Raw genomic sequence first — 25,015 nt, forward strand, 5'->3', positions numbered from 1 at the left:
AGCAAAATTTTAATCTGAAAATGCAAGAGGAGGAAAAGTACATGTCATTGTAATACAAAACAACTCAACATATCAAAACACATTTAAAATTCATGATAAAATTCAAAAGAGAAACATCATATAAAAACTCAAGCTAATTATTAATTCTGAAAAGTTCCTATGAAAAATGATGATATCAACTTAATACACTACAAGCATCACAGGTGTAATGAAATTTGTCGGTCATCACCAATACTACTGAAAATAATTGTAAGATACAAGTCAACTTCTCCTAAATATACACTACTGCAAAAATAGAATTCATCTCTATTTAGAATGTCTTATTTTAGTATTTCTCAAATCAAGCTAAAATATCAAAGTAAGCTATACAGTTTGACTCAAATAGGGTCCTAAATGATGACAATACTAAAATGAAGCTGTGAGTGAGCAACCAATCTAGAGTGAATCTGACAGAAAATATACACAGGTATGCTAGTAGTATTTAATCTTTCAATGATTATGCTCAATTGATTATAGTACTGATCCTTCCTACCAATACCTAGTATGCAATTATTGGTAATATCAGAAGCTGCAATGAACTATAAAATAAATTATGTTTTCATTAGGCAATATTTTCTCAAAGCATGTTTAGCCTGTTTAAGGGCGTATTTTTCTTTTAATCTCGTAATTTGTTTGTAAGACAAGTTAGAACAAAATGCCACAATTCCTCCCACTCACAATTACACACTCATTAACACAAATCTTGAATAAAAGCCCAGTAAATCACTTTTAACATAGTAACAAATTATTTTGCATTATTACATATAGTCTTTTTGCAGAGACATTGCTGATTAGCTTTTGACAAATTTAGGGGCATGTAAAAGGAAGTGCCTGGGCAGTATTAACTACTTTTAACCATTTCTAATTAAACATATTACTACATTTCTCCATCTCTCTCTATATACATATATTTACCCACATACAGCAAGCTATATTGTTCATTCAGCATTACATATGTATCTATCTAAAAGAAGTACTAAAAAAAATTTTTTTAATGTTTATTTTTGAGAATGACAGAGCGTGAGTGGGGAGGGACAAAGAGAGAGGGAGACACAAAATCTGAAGCAGGTTCCAGGCTCCAAGTTGTCAGCACAGAGCCCGATGCAGGGCTTGAACCCATGAACTGCGAGATCATGACCTGAGCTAAAGACGGACATTTAACTACCTGAGCTCCCCAGGTGCCCCTGAAAGAATTATTTTAAGCTGTATTTCTACTTTCCATAACGACCCATCACTGGGGCATACAGTAATCACAGTAAATACTCAGATAACCTAAGAGATTTCATCAAGCAACTTAAGAATACTAGTATTATTTATTATTGAATTTCCTTTTTTTGAAATCTTAAGGTCTACACAATGGGATCTTACAACAAGGTTCTTTTCATATTTCTAGAACTAATTCTCCTTTGTATGGACACAACAGACCAAGGAAACCAGTAGCTCATATATCAAAAAAAACTCTTCCTTTCTTCAGTTTTATCAAACCTAAAGATCACAGCCCAATAATTGATCCCATTTACTTCAGTGGTGTCACTGTATATTTTAAATCTTTATTTAAAACAATCACTATTAAGTCATTCGGTTAAGCATCTGACTTCAGCTCAGGTCATTATCTCAGAGTTTGTCAGGTCTAGCTCCACATCAGGCTCTCTGCTGTCAGAGCAGAGCCCACTTCAGATTCTGTCCCCCTCTCTCTTTGCCCCTCCCCAAACTGCTTGCTCTCTAAAATAAAATAAGCATTTAAAAATAAAGCAGCGGGGCACCTGGTGGATTAGTCAGTTAAGCGTCCAACTTCAACTCAGGTCATGATCTCCAAGTTCACAAGTTCGAGCCCCACACCAGGCTCTGTGCTGACAGCTCAGAGCCTATAGCCTGCTTCTGATTCTATGTCTCCCTCTCTCTCTCTGCCCTTCTCCCACTCATGCTCTGTCTCAAAAATAAATAAAAACGTTAAAAAATAAAAATAAAATAGAAATAAAAATAAAAATAAAGGGGCGCCTGGGTGGCTTAGCTGGTTAGCATCCAACTCTCGATTTTGGCCAGGTCATGATCTCATGGTTTGTGGGATTGAGCCCTGCAGCAGGCTCTGTGCTGACAGTGAGGAGCCTGCTTGGGATTCTCTCTCTCCTCTCTCTCTCTGACCCTACACCCGCTTGCGTGCCTACCCACCCACTCGCTCACGTTCTTTCTCTCAAAATAATAAATACACTTTAAAATACCAAAAAGCCTGAAAATCTACCAATGACTGGTTACTTTTTTTTTTTTTTTAATGGTCTGGCTGAAAACATTCTGTCTTTATAAATATTTGCAATATGACATGGAATTCAACAGGAAAGCATCAAGTTGGAGACTGCCACTGAAACAAGAGGTTATGAACTCTAATGTTCACGTCTTAGCTCTAAGTCCAAGGTGATTTGCAACTTTTTTAAATAACAAACTCTAAAAATTTACCCTTTAAAATGTGTAATTAGGTTTGTGCTTACTGGCCCCCTTCTCCTCCTACCATTAAGAAAGAGTCAGATCACTGACCTAAATTTTTCCTTTAAAAAGGACACATATACAGGGGTGCCTGGGGGGCTCAGTAGGTTGTGTCCGACTCTTGGTTCCGGCTCAGGTCCTATCTCATGGTTTCGTGAGTTCAAGCCCCGCATCAGGCTCTCTGCTGTCAGTGCAGAGCCACTTTGGATCCTCTGTCTCCCTCTCTCTCTGCCCCTACCCTGCTCTAGCACATGCTCTTTCTCTCAAAAATAAACAAACATAAAAAAAGAAAAGAAAACACCTCCTAAAGTAAAACAGGAAAATAGAGATCTGGAAAAATCTGGATCTGGAAAAATCAATACACTGCTATTTTTCATGCTTTAATGTATTTTGTTTTGGTTTTATTATTTTAGAGATTTTCTTTATTCTACCTCAAATTTTCTCACAGTTTATGACAAATGGTAAATATTACATGCAGAGATGACTATAAGGAAAAATGCAAAATTATTTAACTTTATGAAAAATGTGCTACTCGAGAGGTCTTAAAAAAAAAAAAGAGGTATTCAAAAACATTTAACTGGGGCATCAAACTCCCTTATACAGCAAAAGCAGAAACAACAATGAAATGCAGTCTATAGGCCAAATTATCAGATACTGAATTATCCTATATCACAATAAACCTTTGGCAAGAATTCAGTCTCATTACTTAGAGTTATAACTACCTAGACCTAGATTTCTAAGTGATTCAAATACATCTATAGATTTTCTGCTGTAATCAATTTTGGTAAAAATGCCTTAAGCAGTACTTTCATTTCCTACACATTTCTAGCTTAGGCACATTTTAGAAAATTCATTACTAGGTAAGTATATCTTTGGTACCAAGTTAAACAATAATGCTGTTACCTTTTTCTAGAATAATTAAATTGGCCATTTGTTCATATATTTTTAGAAATTATATATATAAAGTTCCCAGTAAATGTTTGGCATTTAGTTGTCTCCTAAAAAAGCAGTAGTTACATTATCAGTAGCTAAATTCAAGCAAAATGACAAAATGACTAGTTTTTTTCCAATATGTACTATTTAAACTCCTTTTTTAAACTACTGTGTTCGTGCTATTAGATCTGTAAGCTAAAGGTGGATTCCAGGAAAGTACTCTGAACTGACCGGCAGAAACAACTCCATCTAACATTAAAAACAAAAATAAAATCTGCAGACATAAAAGCCAAAAATTCCAAAATCCCTAAGACAATTATACAAAGAGCTTGCCCAACACCTTCTCTGAAGATTATATAAGCTGATCTTCAGCATTTTAAAACAGCAGCAAATTTCACAATATTAAGGAGATATGATTTTGGAATTAATGTCTTTTGTAATTTAAATAAACCTGGTAGCTAAATTTTGTACCTTCCTTTGCTCTTACAACTTCATGATCAGTCATTCTAATAGAGGCTGAACTAGACTGACTAATCATTTGTGAAGGGATAAGGGGCAGCTTATCTCCCAGATCAGCTATCTTGTGATAGAGTTTTGTCCTGCTGACCCTATAAATTAATGTCAGCAGTACAGGTTCATTTATTGGCTACTGCCTGACTTGCTAGCAGCCTTTAAAACTAATTTACTAACAAAACAGGCTTTTTGAAAGAAGTTCTAGTTATAAAAATCTCAAATAATTAAATGTCTTCAATTTTCCAAGCCATCCCTCCAGAAATATTAAAAAGATTTAAATACTTAATACATTCACAATTTCTGTAGAGAAACAGATATTCACTATGTTTTACATCTAAGTATAAAACTGAGTATTCGGTCACTCAACCAAAGTTCTGTAAGCTCAAAGACACAGAAGGTACTCTTAAAACAAAAGGAAATTTTGGTATTTAAGATTAAAGTTTAACAAATCACAGAATAAAACATGACTGTTTTCCAATTTAACTATCTTAAAAAGTTAACCAAGAAATAAGTACACACGATTTTTATAAGAGTGCTACAATTAACTTTCCCTGGTGTTTACGTGAATATTTTCCTACCATATTTACACAAATGTGTCATTAACAAATTAACCACAATTTTTCTCAAAAATTTGCTTCATTTTCCCAAATTTGCAAAGCCTAATTTACCCATGAGCTGAGATTCTCAGTATGAAAAGTCAACACTGTCATAGGCTGTAAATTTAAGGGGAGAATTTCAGCTGTAGCCTGGAAAATTCAGGCCAAAATATATAAAACTCAAAAGCATCTGCAGTACTGTGGGATCTTTTTAATTCTGAACTTCAGAAATGACAGAACTGTTTCTCATAATTTTGAAAGAAAATAGCTTCAAGAGGGGCGCCTGGGTGGCGCAGTCGGTTAAGCGTCCGACTTCAGCCAGGTCACGATCTCGCGGTCCGTGAGTTCGAGCCCCGCGTCGGGCTCTGGGCTGATGGCTCAGAGCCTGGAGCCTGTTTCCGATTCTGTGTCTCCCTCTCTCTCTGCCCCTCCCCCGTTCATGCTCTGTCTCTCTCTGTCCCAAAAATAAATAAAAAAACGTTGAAAAAAAATTAAAAAAAAAATAAATCAGTATATAACTTTATAAAAAAAAAAAAAGAAAATAGCTTCAAGAATGTCAGAAAAAAATAATTTGGAAAAACAAAAGAAAATATTATAAGTTAATATCAAGTAAAACAAAACAGGCAAACCCAAGGTCACACATCATGACCCTGTATTTACATTAATGGACTGGACAGCTGTATAATTATTAAATTTCACTATGGGTTTTAAAATATTAGTAACTCTAAGGGCACCTGGGCGGCTCAGTCAGTTAAGGCTCTGACTTTGGCTCAGGTCATGATCTCATAGTTGCTAAGTTCGAGCCCCAAGTCGGGCTCTGTGCTGACAGCTCGGAGCCTGGAGCTTGCTTAAGATTCTGTGTCTCCCCCTCTCTCTGCCCCTGCCCTGCTCATTTTCTCTCTCATCTCTGTCACACTCTCTCTCAAAAATGAATAAACATTTAAAAAAAATTTTTAAAAAGAGTATCAGTAACTCTACAGGAATTATCATTCATCTGTGTATCCCTCCCTAACAGAATGCTACGCAGTGAGGTATTAACACTTAATGTAAATTGGTGAAATCTTACACATTTATTGGCTTAACAGTAATCCCTAACTTCTTAGAAAGTATCTCTACTCCTGGATGGAGGTATGCCAATATGTCAAATAGTCTCAATTTTCTAAAATAGTTACCATGGAGATTTAGATGAGGATTTTCTCTGTGACACTGAAGTGAGTGCAAATTCTCTAATAAATGAAAAACTGTCAACTGGATGTCTAACCATCAATTAAATTCAACATGAAAAAAAAAAAAATGTTATCCAGGGGCACCTGGGTGGCTCAGTCAGTTGAGCGTCTGACTCTTGATTTCGGCTTAGGGTCCTGATCCCAGGGTTGTGGGATCAAGCCCCAGGGCTCCATGCCCAGGGCATGCATGGAGACTGCTTGGGATTCTCTCATTTTCCCTCTGCCCCGCCCCACATACTCTGTAAAGTAAAAAACACAACAAACAAAGATTTAATTAAAAAAAAAAAAGGTTTAATAATTAAAAAAAAAAGTTAGTTATCCTTACTCACAAAATAGCTCTCCTTTGTAACTTTCCCATTTATGAGTGTCGCCACCATTGGTCTGGTTTCTGTTCTAAACTTCTACACTACATTTTAACAATTCTTCTTCAACTTTTAAAATGGGGGTGGGGTGGGGTGGCTGTTTTTAAAAAGAATTCTCCTTTATTATTCTTCAGATTAATCTCCTCTTTCTGTTGACTTTATTCTAATAAAAGCTTTCACTCTTATCAATTACTGCCATAGATTTCCTAATTAGTTTTCCTACCTCCCAGCTCCATTTATCTTTAATCAGATTTGCATACCATAGCCAAATGAATTTTCTAAAATTATCACAATTATCACCCCTTACTCAGAAACCACAAGTGGCACTTCAACATTCTTTGGATCAAAGCTAACTAAAATCTTGTCCTTCATCTTACATGTGCTTCATGATCTGTTCCTATTTTTCCTATCCAATCTTATTTATCTTTTAATGCTCCATGACAACAATCTCCCTGATTTTCAAGTCAAAGCAGTTTCCCTATGTATCAATATTCACTAAAGTTTATTTCTTCCATATTTTGTCCTCAGCTATTCTTCAGGAAAGTGTAAACACTTCCTACACACACACACACACACACACACACACACACACACACACACACAAAGTTCTATCCTCTAACATGCACTTCACCCTATCACAATTCTACCCATTCTTTCAAACCAGTTCCATCTCCTCTATGGAGCCTTTGCTGACCTTTCCCTGCTCATTCTTATTATATTTGTATGTACCATAACATTTGACTTTATTAGATATTACCTTACAGATAATTTCATGAAAGGTAATGTCAAAAACAATAAAGATGAGAAAGGATTTTATTACAGATGTGAAGTCATAATCTTCCTGAATACACAGACTGAAAAATGTGGAAGGAAAGGAAAATAGGAGATAGCATGAAAGTTATTATTTAAACTGAAGAACCCAAATTACGTAGTAACTTTTTTTTTTTTTTTTTTTTTACTACAAACATTAGTCTTTTTGTGGCATAGTGCCAAGTTCAGGAGAAGATGTAAGAACACTGCTTTAATTCTAGTTTCTCAAAAATTGCTACAAGATCAAAGCAGATTTCATAACCAGATATAAGTCTTATTTAGTCCCTAGTTTGTAGAATACACCTCAAATACAAATTTAATGTGTCTTCATTCTCTTTCTAAATCTATCCGAGATCCTAAATATAATAAATGCAACAAAATACAATTTCAAGTAAAAAATCTGAGTCTAATTAGCAGTATTCAGAACACTGTAAAGGTATTAGTATAACAATACTATACACATTATAAAAACATTCAAGGGCCTAATTGAAAACTCATTAAGCATTTATTAAATAAAATCTGATTCTTAATTACTATTGGACTCCACAGAAGGAAAAATAACTTTACAACATGGAAAACATATTTTTTTACTATGAATTATAAAACAACCCACCTACCTCCTAAACCATGGCCATCAAATCTATACAAATCACAATCCTCTAAACAGATTACAGGACAATGAAACACATACTAATTATGCCACATGTAAGCCAAACTATGGACTGGTCAGACTGCTGTGTTAGTGTTTTTAAACCTATACATATTCTCAATCACACATATTCAGGACGTGTGAAATCTACCTTTCTATAGACTGTATTATTCTAAATAAAACAGTATTTTTTTTTTAACTGAATCTAACATTTTCCTTTTCTCAAAAGCACCCTGTGTTTATCAAAACTTATATTCTGAAGTGAAAGCAACCGTTAGTAGGCAATCTGGAAAAGGTAAGTTTATTTTAAAATAAGGATTTAGCTGGGGCACCTGGGTGGCTCAGTCAGTTAAGCATCTGACTTCGACTCAGGTCATGATCTCAAGGTTTGTGAGTTCAAGCCCCAGGCTGGGCTCTGTGCTGACAGCTCAGGGCCTGGAGCCTGCTTCAGATTCTGTGTCTCCCTCTTTCTCTACCCCTCCCCCAGTGGCTCTCACATGCTCTCTTTAATTAATAAATATTAAAATTTTTAAATAAGGATTTATATCATGTTTACTAGATCTGTTTTACTTTCTAGTATTCTAACTAGAATAAAGTTTTCACATGATAAAATATCATCTTAAAAAAAGTAACATCACAATTATAAGGAAAATCAACTAGTTTAGCCACAAAGGGATTCTGCAGTTTTAAAAAGAGTACTGCTCTAAAGAGTATCAATCTGATACTTTCTGACCCTTGTCAAAATGAATTAGTTAAGATATTTTCTCAGGGGCGGGGCGGGGGGCGGGGGGGGGGCGACAAAAATCAAATAAAGAAAACTGAGTTGATGAAGTGAATGGTTGGTTTTAAAGATGTGAAATTAAAGCAGGAAATATAAAACCAACCACACCCTTTTGCTATGAAACAACTGCTTTTTGTCTCTGATTTGATGCAAAAGACAATACTGAACTGTTTTATGAGCTCTTCAAATTTATACTATACTCCTAGACAGAAGCAGCTTAAATATCAAAGATATCTCATCGTGTGTGCCAAATTGTTTTGAAACGCTTACAAAATGTTATTGCTGCAAATGAATAATTTCTCCTTAAATGCTAAAATGTTCAAAATACAGATATTTGGACAAAATTCAGACTTGACAAAATGATTACATTTTCTGGTCATGGTTTGTCATCTTGGATCTGGAAGAACAAGTGACAAACACTCATAGGAAATGTAAAAAAAATGAAAACGAGAAAACAATCCAGGGACACTCACTTATAATTTATATTTTAAAAATACTGAAAAAAATAAAGACTTCCCTTTTCCAATGTACTGACAATCAAATCAAAAGATGTACAGAAATTCAATTAACACTAGGAAAGAAGGGGAATGAAAAATCATATTCTATACACTGAAAAGACCGGAAAGTTGGAACAAATGACACTCATTAGGAAAACTAAGTTCATTCACTAAGAACCAGAACTGTAAACATATATATTCTCAGAATGTGAATCTTTGAAATGGGAAAAGCCTATAAATCACTTGAAGAAAAGATACAAAATAATCTAATTTTAATAAGCTTCAATTTTAAAGGTCTTAAATAGCACAGGAGTAACAAAAGGGCATTGAATAAAAGCATCTATCAAAAGAAAATACACCATAATCCACAATTTAAACTTTCCACGTTGAAAAAAGACAAAAATCAAAGGAAATCTTAAAAGATTTTTAACTCCTCCCTCATATTGTAAATAAAGGTTTCAGATGCTTCACACTTTAATTTTTATTTTTTAGTGTTTATTCATTTTTAAGAGAGAGACACAAGCAGGGGAAGGGCAGAGACAGAGAGAGAGAGAGAAAGAGAGAGAGAGAGATACAGAATCCAAAGCAGGCTTCAGGCTATGAGCTGTCAGCACAGAGCCTGACGCAGAGCTTGAACCCACTAACCGTGAGATCATGACCTGAGCTAAAGTCAGATGCTTAACCGACTGAGCCACCCAGGCGCCCCTCAGATGCTTCACACTTAACCTAGATGCTACACTCTGATTTTTGTTACTTACACATTCTTACTGAGGTATGAAATACAGTAAAATGGAGACCATCAAAAATTTTTCTAGAAAAATCATACCAGACCAAAATATTAACACAATTAATTTAGATCCTTCCCCTTGACTCCCTTTGCCAATTATAGAACTCTTAAGAAATTATTAAAGAATAAAAGAAAACTGAGTTGTAGGGTAGATAACAGTACTACATCACTTAATTTCCTGATTTTCATCACTGCACTGTGGTCACTTAGGTAATGTTTCTGTGGTCAGGTAACATATGTTAAAGCATTTAAGGAACAGCACGGTTACAACCTGTTTTCTGAACTGTTCATAATAATAAATGCATGTATTTATAGAGAAGAAAGAATAAAGCAATGTGGTAAAATATTGACATGTGGGGAACCTGGGTGAAAATTACATGGAATTCTTTGCACTTTTCTTGCAATAGCACTTTTCCTTAAGTATTAAATTATGTCAAAATAAAAAGTTAAAAAGAAAAGGAAGCTTAACACTTAGGAAGTCAGAGAGCAAAATAACTGCATCAAGTCTCTTTAGTTTCATGATCTTTGCTTTTAGAAGTATTAACAGATAGGGGCGCCTGGGTGGCTCAGTCGGTTGAACATCCAACTTCAGCTCAGGTCATGATCACACGGTCCGTGAGTTCGAGCCCCCCGTCAGGCTCTGTACTGACAGCTCAGAGACTAGAGCCTGGAGCCTGTTTCAGATTCTTTGTCTCCTTCTCTGCCCCTCCCCATTCATGCCCTCTCTCTCTCTCTCTCAAAAATAAACATTAAAAAAAATTTTTTTATTAAAAAAAAGTATTAACAGATAAAGTGTATCTCCTAAGTATATCTCACTTAGCATGACATGAAATTAATACTGAATTATATCTACAATCTAAGGCAAAACTGTCACTTTTAAGTCATTTTCTTTTGCCTCAGGTGGAAAGAAAAGGGTAGAGTGGAGTAGTCAAGTTAGAAGACATGCATTCGTTTCTTAGCTTTGGATTTTAGAATTCTTTCCAATTAAGAGTCAAATCATGGTTGAATCTTTTTACAAAGTTAAAAAGTTGATACGCTCACCTTTTTTTTCCTTTTCATTAAAAAAAATGCATTTAGGTTGGATTACATCTGCTGAATGTATGTGCTAAAATTAGCAAATAATTTTCTTCCCTCTAAAAATCTGTAGAAACGTAGTTCTATGGTCCAGTGGGTCTAATTCACTCACATTTTGGGATAAAGGAAATAAAGAAATCAAAAGACTTCAGTTTATGAATTATTCTATCTTTTACAAAGCTATATCTGATAAAATAGCAGAATAAAATCCAACAAAGATAGCTAAAAAGAATAAGAAAATTCATGAATTATCCTTTTCACATAAAATTAATCTTTGTACTCATATGATGATCTACCTAGATTAAGACATTAGAAGTTATGATACATCAATTTAAAAAGTAGGGGAGCCTAGTTGGTTAAGTGTCTGACTTTGGCTCAGGTCATGATCTCACAGTTCCTGAGTTCGAGCCCCGCACTGGTCTCTGTGCTGACAACTCAGAGCCTGGAGTCTGTTTCAGATTCTGTGTCTCCCTCCCTCTCTGCCCCTCTCCAGCTCACACTGTCTCTCTTTCAAAAATCAATAAACATTAAAAAAATAAATAAAAAGGAGTTTTTTTTTTTCCCCCATTAAATTTTATCTTCACATCAGGGATTCAGAGCCAATATGCTCACATTGAACTCTACATTGAAGAACAAAAAGATTTAATTTAAATTCACAGAAAAGTGCAAAAACAAACACATTATCTCCTAATTCGTTACTAAGACATTTTGCTGGAAGCCTCACCTTTTTATCTTTCTCTTTATATAGGTAACTTGACATTTATAAAAACATTAAAAATGAGAAATAATCTGAAGGTCTAACTAATGGATGCCAGGTTAAATCTACAAAATACAATACTATGGAGCCACTAAAATTGTATTTCATTCACAGGACTGTGAAGCATTAAGAAAAAAATGACTTAAAAACAATTTAATAATATTCTTGTTGAAAAATGAAAAAAAAAAGATACTTAGAAAAACATGGAAAGATAGATTGCTAAATATTAATCTCTAGGTAATAAGTTTGTGGGTGTTTTTCATTTTTTTCTTTTTATTTCTATATATTATACTTCTTATACTGTCTGAATAACAATCATGTGTTATTTTTATGGTTATATAAACAAAGTTAGTTCCTTTTTTGAAAAAAACAACATAAAATCAAAATTAAAAGGACCTGGCTAAATAATACAGCACATATCTAGATAATCAAACAGTATTGAGACATGAGAGCCTCAGGCATTGATGGCTCTGTGGGCCCCAGCTCCTGATTTAATCACAGCAACCCCCTTTTGTCTACTTCACATAGTTCTCCAATCTTATATTTGACAACAGGGTACTTTTTTTCGGTTAAAAAACAAATGAAAACATGTTATACAGCAGGAACATTTACTGACATGAAATGATATCTTCTATGAAGTGTCAACTACATAGACAAGTAACAAAACTGTTCATAATATAACCTAGTTTTAAAAGTTAATTAAATTAAAATTTTATGGGGGTTTTGAATTTTAGTTTCAGTTCATTTGTTTCTAATACTTCTTAAATAAGTAAACATATTTTAAAAACATAAAACCATTTTTTAGAAACAGTTAAAGCCTACAACTAAAAGAGACCTTAAATTAGCTTCTATCTTCTTTCTAAACCTGAAAAAGGTATAGATCTAATGACAGCAGGGAAAAAAAATGTATTTATTTTAAATTAAAGCAACATTATCTAACATTTTGGAAAGAAACCTTCAGCAGATGAGTCAGTTCATGAATAACATACATTAAATAAGTAATCTAATATTAAACTACTTCATTTCATTAAAAAAAAGACCTAAATCCCAAAATTCTAATGTCATGGTGTCTGTATTACAATAGTCGTCATGCGAAAAGTATTTCATACTACACATGCATAAATTATATAGGCAAGTGATGTTAGAGCTGAACACAGCCCCTGCCCAGCACTAAATTATTTAAATACAAAAAGTTCACTGAATAATCTGAAACTTCTTATAGAACAGTTTTCATTCACATGCATAACAAATTAGCATAATGTTATAAAAGAAAATTGTGTAACAGATAAAGTCCCCAAAACACATTTATTAGCTTCCACAATAAATTAAACCATTTAAAAGAGTTTTACTGAAAAAAACTTATACCCATTTCCACTACACTCGCTATTTTATAAACTAATCTATCTGTTCCACAGAAAGGAATATGACAGAATGCCTATATGGTTTTAGTCTTTGCTATTCACTTTGTCCTTGACATAGTCAAAAAAGTTTCCCCAAAATAAGTTTCAAGTGTCTTCATTTAATACTCAAAGGTCTGAAGATGTCGTTCATGTGGCTGTTCTTAAAGTTTGATTCACAAAATGGAAATGAACGATTTCTTTGAGAGGTGCTGTAGCTAAATTTATATGTTTATAGTACAGTGGTTGGACACAATACAGTGAAAAATACTATGAGGTTCCAAATGTTCCTCACTCACTGACCAAACAAACCTTTCTTGTGGCCTTCTGCTACAGAAGTCAAGAAAATATTACCCAAGAGAGATTTTTCTGCTGCATCCTGGTTTGCTGTTGGATTAAGGCCAGAAAGCACTAACAATGGAAAGGTCTTTTGAATTTACTAAATTTAAGGATTCCCAAACTAAAAGATGTAACCTAGATATGAGCTGATTACAGCTGTAACATCCTACTTAAAAAAATAAGGAAATTTATACTTTCTCCCTTCTGAACAAATTTTTATTACTTTTAATTCCAAGGCCAATACTCCTTACAATTTGGTAAACTTTTTAAAGCTTAAAAAAACAAAAACAAAAAACCCTTCCTTGAAATCTTTCCTTCATCCTCAATAACATATTTTAAATGATTTTGCATTTAATAACACGTCCTAAATTATATTCAAATAAATTTTAATTATACAACAAAATTTAAAGTTAGTTGCCCAGTACACAAAAACAAAAAAAAAACAACACAGAGTTGAAGAATTTTTTTTCTCAAAGATCGGTATACAAAAATTATAATAGAATCTGCACTTACTCTTCACCCCTTTCTTCCCCTTTCGTTCCTTCTTGTACTGTTCCTTCAGTTTACTTATTAGCCCCTGGTCTACATCCCAAACCTCAGTAGGTGGGGAGAGGTCATCTTTATCTACATGCAGCATATTATTAAAAGAAAAAAAATCAGCAGTTGGCAATGCAAGCTGTTGGCAGTTAACTGTTATAGCTTTACATAATCATAATAAAAATGTACTAACAGCATATACCCAAAATACTTTAAAGGTGCAGTTTCAGTTTTGGTATTCACAGCTCAAACTCTAAAAGCCCATCTCACAAGTTTCTATACAGTTAATACTAACAGTTAAATGGTGCTTCATTTCTATGAATCACAAATTTGAAGGTTATTATTCTTTCAATGACTAATATTCAACAGACTTATATTAGAAAACTAACATTATACAAAATAGATCACTGCATCTTTATAAAAATGTTAATAAAAATTATTCAGCCAGCATCATAAAAGCAAATGAATGAATTACATGCGAACTATTCATAAGAGTGCAAGCTGGAAAGGTCAGTGCCATTTTATTGATGAAAATACTCATGCACCTTCTGTCACACTGATTCTGCATGCACGGGATAACTATACTAATGGAGAGGCATTCTAGTCCAATATAATACATACATATAGTTCCAAAATACAATGTCTCAAATAATACATACAAAGCATTCAGAGAAGCCCACCTTGGCCCCCACCCCACCCAAATAGTTCCACATCTCATTACCTTCTTCCATTGGTCTACAACTAAGATTAGCAAAAAAAAACAAAAAAACAAAACTCAAATTCCACTGAAGAATTTTTTTAGGGCTGATTTTTTTTAGGGTAAGATAAAAGCAGTGACAAGCATGGAAAAGTAAAAACATACATAGCTGTACATCTGCTAAAGAAGAAACTTCAGCTATTTTAGCTGAATCACAAATCTGTATTTATTTTAAGTAGATACTTGTGCCTGCAAAAATTTTACTTTATGGTAATCTAGAAGAAAAACAGCATTAAAAAGAAGCAGAATAAACCTAAGTCTATTAGAATTCCTTTTAAGTATTATGGGCTTTTCCTTCATGTGTTTAGTTCTAAAACAGCCATGTTATTAGGATAAGTTTAACACTCTGTAAAAGAGTAACAACCAGGAATTTATATAAGCATGTCACTAAATAAAAATTATACCAAAACATATAGGCTAAGTCTATCAAGACTGACAAAATAGTAAGATTTTAGGGAAAAAACACTTGTTACATTTTTGGTAACTCATTATTTTAGCTCACAAGTCTTATAAACTGACTGGGCCTCACTGACTTAATCCATATTCAGTGGACATTAAATAGCCTTTTTCCTCCCCTTTTATAGATTGCTATATCTAGTAAGTAAAAGAAACTCTATTTGAATGACACATACAAATTCAATTACTTACTGTACCCTGGGCCTTTCCTACTATAATTATTATCACTTTCTCCCTTATGGATATACCTATAATCTTAGGTAGTCAGTATATAAAAAGATTAATCCAAAACTTTAAGTTAATTTGCCAACTTGAATTACTTAAAAGTAGGTTGCTTGAGACTGAAATTTACACGTAAGATTATTTGTCAAATCTGCAAATCTTAATACTGTTTGTAATAATGTAGTAATAATGATTTAAACAGAAAATTCACTTTTCGTGTACTCTAATCATGAAGTTTACAGAAAACTGTGTTGTATGAGAAATCCTTCTGTGCACTTACTGAAGACTCCAAAAAAAAAAAAGTAATGTGAAGAATTAATCATTTGCACTCATCTTAATGAAGCAATTAATTACTTTTAAAAATGACCACTTAAAGTAAGCCAAATGGACACATTTTAAACCTACAGAAGCAAACAAAAAAAATCTTAAGTGGTAAATAATTCCACAGGATCTAAAATTTTAGTAAGATAGCCAGTTTTTCAAAGACCTCTGTAGAAAAAATAAAGCTGTGAGTAACTGTAATTAAAGTAGCAAAGGGTACTGGAGTAAAAAAGCAAAAGAAAATAAACGGGTAAGCCTAAGGAAAAAAACAAGTATTACTTGCAAGATAACCTAAAGTCTAGAAAACAAAGGTTAACTCAAGGCAGTGCAACGAACAGGTTGGTGAATGCATATGTGCTCAGAAAACATCCTGAAACTTGCCTGGTAAGTAACAGCTGATTTGATATTGCTTTTAAGAAATAGTTAAGAGCAAAAAGGAAGAGGCAGCATAATCTTCTACATATTAATTCTGTTTTTTAAAAATCTAGGGGGGAAAAATACCAAGAAATGAGGTTGAATCAGTTACGGGAACTTTTTTGTTTAAAAGGAAACACAAATATGCACACACAAAAAAATGACCCATAACAACTCAAAACCACAAAAACATAAAATTCTTTTATGGTAATGCTAACTATCAAAGCAGAGGAATTATATAAACCTACTTAATGTAACATAAAAATATAACCAACTTTATGCATATATTCAATACTTTAATTATCTATTATATTTAAATATAAACATTCAGATACTAATTATTTTTTTTTAGTCTATACATTTCCACAAATCACAGTTTCAAGTTGGAGGAAAAAAAAACCAAACATGCTCAAAATGCCGAGTCTCCATGAGAGAAACAGCAAATTTAGAAAGCCCACTAACATTTCTGATTAGCAGAAAAACTAAAAACTACCAAAATTAAACTCAGACTACAAATGTAGGTAAGAGAAAAAAACAGGATTTAAAAGCTCTCTTAAAAGCAGCAGTTTTACATGATAAAAGGTTTCAAAATTTGATATATCTGAGCAGATTTCTGACATACAAAATAACATATTATCCACTGGGTATGTACTGGGTTATGTTTCATTAGGATACATTACTTATTAAAAACAAACCAAAAAAATACTAAAAAATTGCCTTTACCCAATAATTTAAATCTCAAAACCACCACCTTCCCATTTAAGTAAATTCAAATTTAAGCAAATGAGTTAAATAAATGTTATGTCTGTATATCCATCCTCTTTGTTTTAGAAAAACTGAATATAAAACTGTTGAGTAGAAAAGATAAATTCAGAAACACTGCAAAGATCCTTTGACAGTTTTCATTTGTTAAGGAAAGAAATTGCCTAAACCATTTTGTTCTTTTCCTTCTAAAGAACTTAAAATGCTTTAAAGATGTTTCAGTCTCATCTGGAAGGAAGAAACTTTCAGTTACTTCCATTTACACAGAGATTCAGGTCACTCAAATATTAATAGTAAAAGTAAATAACATTTTATAGTTATCATTCACTACTTAGGCCTGCTCCTCACACTGCAAAAGTCTTTGGAAAGAAGGACCATCAACTGTAAACAATATGGTACTTCATTATTAAAGAAATAATGCCATTTTATACAAATTAAATTCCCCAAATTTTTGTATGTTTTTGAGTAATAAACTTCCAGCAATTTTAGGTGAAGAAAGCAGGAATGATGATGTGCCAAGATTTAGCTACACAGATCTTCGAAAACTGATTGTTATCTTTAATGAAAATAATCTAAATATTCCTCAGTAAAACCCCAATTAAATAATGGAAGATATTGACAAAATATTATGAAGCTATTAAAACTGCTGTTGCAGAAGAACAATTAAGTGAAAAGTGTGGGTTATAAATCAGCACTCAGCAAAATCCTTTGTTAACTAAAGATAAATATACATATATAAATGTTAACCATGATTCTCTCTACATAGTGGCATTATAGGTAATTTTTAATTTCTTCTTCATGTGTCTGTGGGTTCTAAACCTGAAGTATACATGTTATAAAATAATTATATATATATATAATTTAAATGTATTTATATAATTATAAAATAACCTGCAAAAAAAAACCCAGTACTTTAGAAACTACTAGAAAAAAAAAAAAAATAGGTATCTCCAACACTTGAATGGGTTGCACAAAGAAGCTTAACAAAAACTTTAATACTTTTACCATGTCTCCTGAGCAAGGCTAATTTTTAAGAAAAGTAAACTAGAATATAGCCATTTTCAAGTAAGTACAGAAATGTATAATCAAAGACTATAAAGTAATTCTGAAGTTTTTTCTTATTTTCAACTAATGTGCCTCTTCTCTTTCCACTTAGAAGAGGTAAGTGAAGGTCTGAAACAATGCTTGAGAATTATAAACAGTAAGAAAGCTGGCAACAAAATCCAGATTTTTAAGCGCTTCAAATTGTTATCTGGATAGTTAACAATTATCTTACCTATGAAATTTTATTTCTTCTATTAGCAATATTAGTTCAATATATAAATACAACATTTTTAATAACGTGTTTCCCATCACCAAAGTAGTTTTTAAGTATTTAGTGCTAATTCCTCCTGCAAATAGCTAAGCAACTTTGGTGTTTGACTGAAATATGCGTTAATGTACACAGTAACCTTTTCCGATAAAGCTCGGTAAGCACAATGTGTGTTCTACCTGCCAGATAACATGCTTGTATTAAAAGCTGATTAAATGAACAACATATTGGACCTCAGGTTATTATCTTAATATAATTTTTACACTTTTATTTTACTTTCTAATGAGGTTTTCTACCCTGTATAAATAGAAAACTTTTCTTTCAGTTTTGGCTGAATTATTATTAGCATTACATATCATTCCCAAAGGCTAGGCCCTAATATATGCATACTAAATATTGTATGTAATAAAGTTTAATACCTTCACTAAACCTTGTTCAACATAAAGCTATAATTAAGGATTAGTAGCTTTATTACTTTCTAGTAATAAGTCAGATAATATTATATAGGCATAACAAAAAGAGTTAAGTCTTCTTTAAACCTAGATACATTGCCAAATTAAATAATGGGAATGTTTAAAAGTATATACATGCATGGTTTTTTTTAATCTGCTAAAAAGAAAGGAAGTGAATTTATTTCACCTTTAAATCAATAAGCTTCAAAAATCAAAATTTACCAAAAAGTATATATTAAACATAATTTTGTCACCAAACCTAAATAAATTGGTGCAGAACACCCTGAAATTATTCACTACCACTTCTCCTTGTCCTTGCTTAACCGCTACCATACATTCAAATACTCACATTCCACATAAAATATTTAATAGCAATATATCTTTAAGGGCTAGATATTATCCCACCCCCGTATTTTTTTTTATCAACTTACCCCATTCTGTGCCATCCCCTGAACTCCGTGCTTCTCCAGCTCCTTCACCATCTTCAGCAGTCACTAAAAAATCAAATTCTTTCAGTGCTTCCTCAGTATCAGGATCATCAGTTAGGTCAGCAGCTAAACCTTCATTACCTATCTGTAAACGGAACATAAGCCAAAAATTATTTTTATCCTAGATTTTATATGTTTTTAACACCATTAACTTAATTTTTTTAATATAATTTATTGTCAAATTGGCTAACATACAGTATGTACAGTGTGCTCTTGGTTTTGGGGGTAGATTCCCGTGATTCATCGCTTCCATACAATACACAGTGCTCATTCCAACAAGTGCCCTCCTCAATGCCCATCACCCATTCCCCTCCCCACCCATCAACCCTCAGTTTGTTCTCTGTATTTAAGAGTCTCTTATGGTTTGCCTCCCTCCCTCCCTGTTTGTAACTACTTTCCCCCCTTTCCTTCCCCCCCCATGGTCTTGTTAAGTTTCTCAAATTCCACATATGAGTAACACCATTAACTTTATATTAATACTCCCATTTTTAAATTACTTAAATACACAAAATTTTAGTTTTTGCATGTAGTTCAACAATCACAGATTGTACCCTATATAAATGGTTACCAGCACCATGTGAAGATTACTGTTAAGATGTGATGCAAGTAATGTGGTAGTACAAAATCGTTAAAATACTAAGCAAGAATATTTAAATTCTTTAATTATAAGATTCACAATTACCCTATTTATAGACCCATGCAATCACTTATATTCTGATACACTGTGTTGAACTGATTTCACTCACTGAGAAGTGCCTACGGATTCTATTATTCACAGGGATATGGCATAGCTAAGAAGGATATTAACTGATCTTAGGTCAACAGCTGTGATAATAACAGTGCTATGCATCCCAGCGGGAAAAAAACAAACAAAACGAAAAAAGGGAAAGGATCAAAATCTCTATTCACCCGTGTTACACACATGAAATGTGACAGAAACACTGAGAACTGCAATTACAGCATGGCAACTTTTTTTGAGGAAAGCTGGCATTTTCCCCACATTACTTAATATCCCAAGGAACCAAAACTTAACCTATCCACTTTTTTTTTTTTTTTTTTAACATACTTGAAGTATTCTCGGGGTGATTGGGTGGCTCAGTCAATTAAGTGTCTGACTCTTGACTTAGGCTCAGGTCTCACAGTTCAGATAGAGCCCTGTGCTGGGCTCTCTAAGTGTGAAGCCTGCTTGGGATTCTCTCTCTCTCCCTCTGCCCCTTCCCTGCTCATGCTCTCTCCCTCTCTCAAAAATAAATAAGCATTAAAGAAAATATATACTACTATGATAATTCAAAAATGGATCGTCTAATTTGCTTATATTTATAGTTAAACCACATCACTGATCAAATAGTTAATCCAGTTTCCTAGGTTACGAGCAAAAGTAAATTTTTATTAATCCTTACCAAAAAACAAGAATGTGAACACACATATTTACAATCCATAGTTTACTCCCTCATCCAGAGTGGGAGTATCCCCACTGTAACTTGAGTTAATTTATCATGTGTTTTACTGCACATGAAGAGTCAGACTTCAGCAGTGACTGTTAACTGTAGCAGCAGTGGAGAGAGGGTTCCTGGTTATTTTTTTTTAAGTTTCAAACCACCAACTAGTTCTATAAAAACAGACCCTTTATGGCTAGTTAGTGAATGATACACCAAATAATAATTTCTACTAAATGTGGGTAATAGTAACAGCTGACTATATATAAAACTTTCATGTGATACGATAAAATAAAAAATGATCAATCACTCTAATGTAGCTTAAGACATCTTGAAAATTTCTATTCCAAATAGAATAGATTTTTTTTTTCAAGGGGAGCAACATGTTCTTTTATTGATGCAAGTACGTCCAGTCACACCAACAACTGACATCCTGTGTTATGGTACAGCTTTGTACTCAGAGTTCATCTCAAAATACCAAAACATAGTAAGGTGTGTACCAAATTGGGAAAATAAAGTAGCAAACATAGACACTGTATCAGGTGGGTACTAGGACTGATGACCCAGTGGAGTGCACACTGACATGAAAGCTCCTTAACGTTGTATTCCAAATATATATTCTCAAGTTTTTAGCCTTTCTGTATCTCAAATACATAAAGTAATATGTACTACCAAGATACGATATGTACTATCTAGAACATCTGAAAAGTGCAAAAACACTGTGACAATACAGTGTAAATAATCTTGTTCCACCCAGGGCTGAGGGCGACGTCCATATCGGATTGGGGAGCCACCCCTTCCTGAGGCCTCACCTCCACATCTCCAGGTTCTCCTAGGAAGCTTTGGGAATTAGCAACTAACTGACCCATCCTCACTTGGGCATCTCGGCTGCAGGCTCCTGGGAAGCCAGGCATATGGAGAGAAACAAGGGTGAGTAGTTCTGAATCTGCTTGTGCAGAATGAAAGCCCTGCTGTGAGGGAGAAAGAATCAGAGCAGATGGCCCACCTCTGGCTTTTGAGGGATCAGGACTTGCCCTCCCACAGCCACAGTGTGTGTATTAGCTAATAAAAATTTAAAAATGAGTTCCTACTTTGTGTTTATTCATCCGATGTTTATCTTTTCCTTCTGGGATGCCTTCAATCATGTCATTTTCCTCTTCTTCATCACTGTCATCAGCATTTTCTAAAAAATTGAATGTCTCAAGAACATCACCAGAGGGCCTGTCAAAGGGGAAAAAGATGAATCCAGATATTCCAATGGTTAATTCTAACATTTCTTTCTGGTTCCTATTTTAAAACAGTACTTGAAAGTAGTATAGAGGGGCCCCTGGGTGGCTCAGTCAGTTAAGTGTCCAACTTTGGCTCAGATCATGATCTTACAATTCGTGAGCTTGAGCCCCAGGTTGGGCTATGCACTGACAGCTTGGACCCTGGAGCCTGCTTCAGGTTCTGTGTCTCCCTCTCTCTCTCTCTCTCTGCCCCTCCCCTGCTTGTGCTCTTTCTCATAAATTTAAAAAAAATAAAAGGAAGGAAAGTAGTATAAAGATTCAAATGATAACCTACTTATAATGTAACGCCTAAGTATTCTACCCAAGAAAAGATTGTTTTCTGGCTCAAGTAAAAGTGATTAAGTTTTTCCAATGTTTACTGTCCAAAATATTTTTGAGTAATTACTGTATCAAAATAAAATCACATAGTGACACTCAAATGTGCTATTATTTCTCAAAATAAAGCCATCACAAGCAAGCAACTTAAACTTAGCATTTCTTTTTCTTTTTTTTTTTCAACGTTTATTTATTTTTGGGACAGAGAGAGACAGAGCATGAACGGGGGAGGGGCAGAGAGAGAGGGAGACACAGAATTGGAAACAGGCTCCAGGCTCTGAGCCATCAGCCCAGAGCCTGACGCGGGGCTCAAACTCATGGACTGCGAGATCGTGATCTGGCTGAAGTCGGACGCTCAACCGACTGCGCCACCCAGGCGCCCCTCTTTTTCTTTTTTTAAGTAAGCTCCATGCCCAACATGGGGTTTGAACTCACAACCCTAAGAGTCACATGCTCTACTGACTGAGCCAGCCAGGTGCCCCTAAATTTAGCATTTCTTAAAGTTTTACAACCTCTTGTAGCTTGGCCCAAATATTTGAAGACTAAAACCTGCCCAGATTTAAAGTTATGGGGTAAATCAGACATAGATATTCCAATCCATTTCACAGATATTCTTACCTAGAAAACAGGATTTTTAATATACTAAAGAAATACTTTCAAGTCTTTCAGAACCATTTGTGTACTAGGTAATAGTGATTATTTTTATCTACCTACAAACTCATTTTTTAAGCTATAATCTGAGTTCCTCTTCTATTTACAAAAGAAGTTTTTAAAAAGCTTTTTAAATATCTAACAACACAGCAAGAGAATGGTGGAAATTTCAGCTCAACACAGCCTCTCACAATAAAAGTCTCTGTTCTTCCATTAACTACATGACTGAATTTGGCCAAGTCACTTAAACCTTTTAGCCTCAGTTTCTTTACCTGTAAACTGTTTGGGTTGAACTAGATGATCTTTGGGTACCAAAAAGAATAATCTAAAATTTGGAGGTTTTTTTCCCCCTCCCTGATTGTTTCTAGGATACAATATAATTCAGACTATTTTTTAATAGCCCTTTAACATGGCATAGATTTTAACAGGTCTACTATACTCTGCCTGTTCCAGCACATTGTTTAAGGGCCTGCATAAAAACTGAATGTAGTTAAGAGATGGTTTGTCCAAATACAAATTAGTAAAGACAAACAAAAAACTACCACAATAACAGAACATATACTTTTCAGCTCAACATTTACTGTAACTCTTAACATTTGGGGATTAAATGAAAGGCAAAATGATAGTTGACAAAATTGGTACATTAATAGCAGAAAAATAGAAAATAGTATATTGAAGACCTGAAAATTCTGTTTTGAACTTTGACAAATGAAGTAGTGCTGTCCCTTGGAGAGAAATTTCTGTCTCTAAAGTGAAACTCGTGTTGTAGGTTTAGAATTGTTTTTGATCACAGCAATATATGTGCATGGCTTTATAAGACAAATAGAACACAATCCATAAAAGGAAAATGATGAATCCAACTTCCCAAAATTAAAAACTTTGTTCTTTGAAAGACACTGTTAAGAGAATTTAAAAAGAAGCCTATAGATTGAGAGAAAATATTTGCAAGTCACATATCTGATGAAGGACCTGTGTCCAGAACATATAAAGAACACTTAAATGTTAACAGTAACAAATAAAACAATAAAAATGGGAAAATTACTCAAATAGACACTGTATCAAAAAGATACATGAATAGCATAAACTGATACTCAACATCATTAGTCTTCAGGAAAATGAAAATTACATCTACAAGGTCTGAGACTTTACTACTTGCATGCTAGTATGCTGTTTATTTTGAGATGTTTCTTTCTGGCATTCATGATGGTGGCCTTTGTTTTTTTGTTTTTCTTTGAGAGAGAGAGCGTGAGCAGGGGAGAGGGGCAGAGGGAGACAGGGACAGCGAGAAAGAGAATTGTAAGCAGGCTCCATGCTGAGCATAGGGCCTGACGCAGGGCTCAATCCCACAACCCTGGGATCATGACCTGAGCCAAATCAAGAGTGGATCGCTCACCCAACTTTATATGGATCTTTTTTAAAATTAATTTTATAGTGTAATTGGGAAGAATCCTTTCCGTCTGGAAACACCCTTGGAAATACATGCTGTAACTATATTCCAGCAAATTTTCTTTTATTACTATTTTAATAATCTGTAAGATAATTTTACCTGTTCTTTCTGAAATTCCTAGTCAGATGTTGGCCCTGCTGGAGTGATCTATGAATTTTCCTACCTTTTCAGTTCCATTTCCTCTCTTCCCTTTTTTGGGGGGTGGGAGGTGATTCTTCAATCTTATCTTCCAAGTTTTACATAGAAATTATTTCTATGACACCTTTTAATTTCTATTAGCTTTAAGATGAACCTTTTAAAAACACATCCCACCAGAGTGCCTACGTGACTCAGTTAGTTAAGCGCCTGACTCTTGATTTCAGCTCAGATCATGATCTCACGGTTTGTGGGTTTGGGCCCTGCATCGGACCCTGTGTTGGCAGTGTAGAGCCTGCATGAAATTCTCTCCCCCTCTCTCTCTGTCCTTCACCCACCCTCATGTGCTCTCTTGCTCTCAAAATAAGTAAATAGAATAGAATAGAATAGAGTAACATCCTATTTGTTTTGTAGATGTATTATCTTCTCTCAGTCTTTTTAGAAAAGTAATTATGGTTTTGAAACTCTTCTACTCTCTGTTTTCTGCGTTTCTTTTTTTGTTTGTTTCCTTTGGTCTCTAATTACTGTATTAAAGTCTTTCCTAAATGTTCACATTTAAAAGTGAAGCACTAAAAGGCTAGCTGTATGAACTGTGTACATGGGCATGGCTTCCCAAGCAGCTGGCTTCACTTTTGCATGATAGGACAGAGGCTCACCATTTCATTGGCAGATCCCAATTGTCAGGATCATTAGGACTATTAATGTAATAAATTTCAACATCTCCCTAGGAAGGGATATCAGACCCACTGCCAACATACCAGATGCTGAATGCTTGAAGAAAAC

General features: G+C 34.1%; 1 protein-coding gene across 3 annotated transcripts in view; it reads right to left on the reverse strand.

The window, feature by feature from the left end:
- STRN3 (striatin 3) overlaps positions 1–25,015 on the reverse strand; it is a 107,172-nt gene that overhangs the window by 21,044 nt on the left and 61,113 nt on the right. Inside the window, exons 6-9 of one of the 3 annotated variants that reach the window (XM_047862931.1) lie at positions 21,487–21,616; positions 18,903–19,044; positions 13,748–13,862; positions 3,922–4,058 (exon numbers count right to left, since the gene is read on the reverse strand). In XM_047862931.1, coding sequence (XP_047718887.1) covers positions 3,922–4,058; positions 13,748–13,862; positions 18,903–19,044; positions 21,487–21,616 — 524 coding nt within the window. The remainder of the gene's footprint in view (positions 1–3,921; positions 4,059–13,747; positions 13,863–18,902; positions 19,045–21,486; positions 21,617–25,015) is intronic. The other 2 variants (XM_047862929.1, XM_047862930.1) reach the window with 2 other exon arrangements.

Source organism: Prionailurus viverrinus, chromosome B3 (assembly GCF_022837055.1).
Source record: "Prionailurus viverrinus isolate Anna chromosome B3, UM_Priviv_1.0, whole genome shotgun sequence".
Classification (NCBI taxonomy): Eukaryota; Metazoa; Chordata; class Mammalia; order Carnivora; family Felidae; genus Prionailurus; species Prionailurus viverrinus.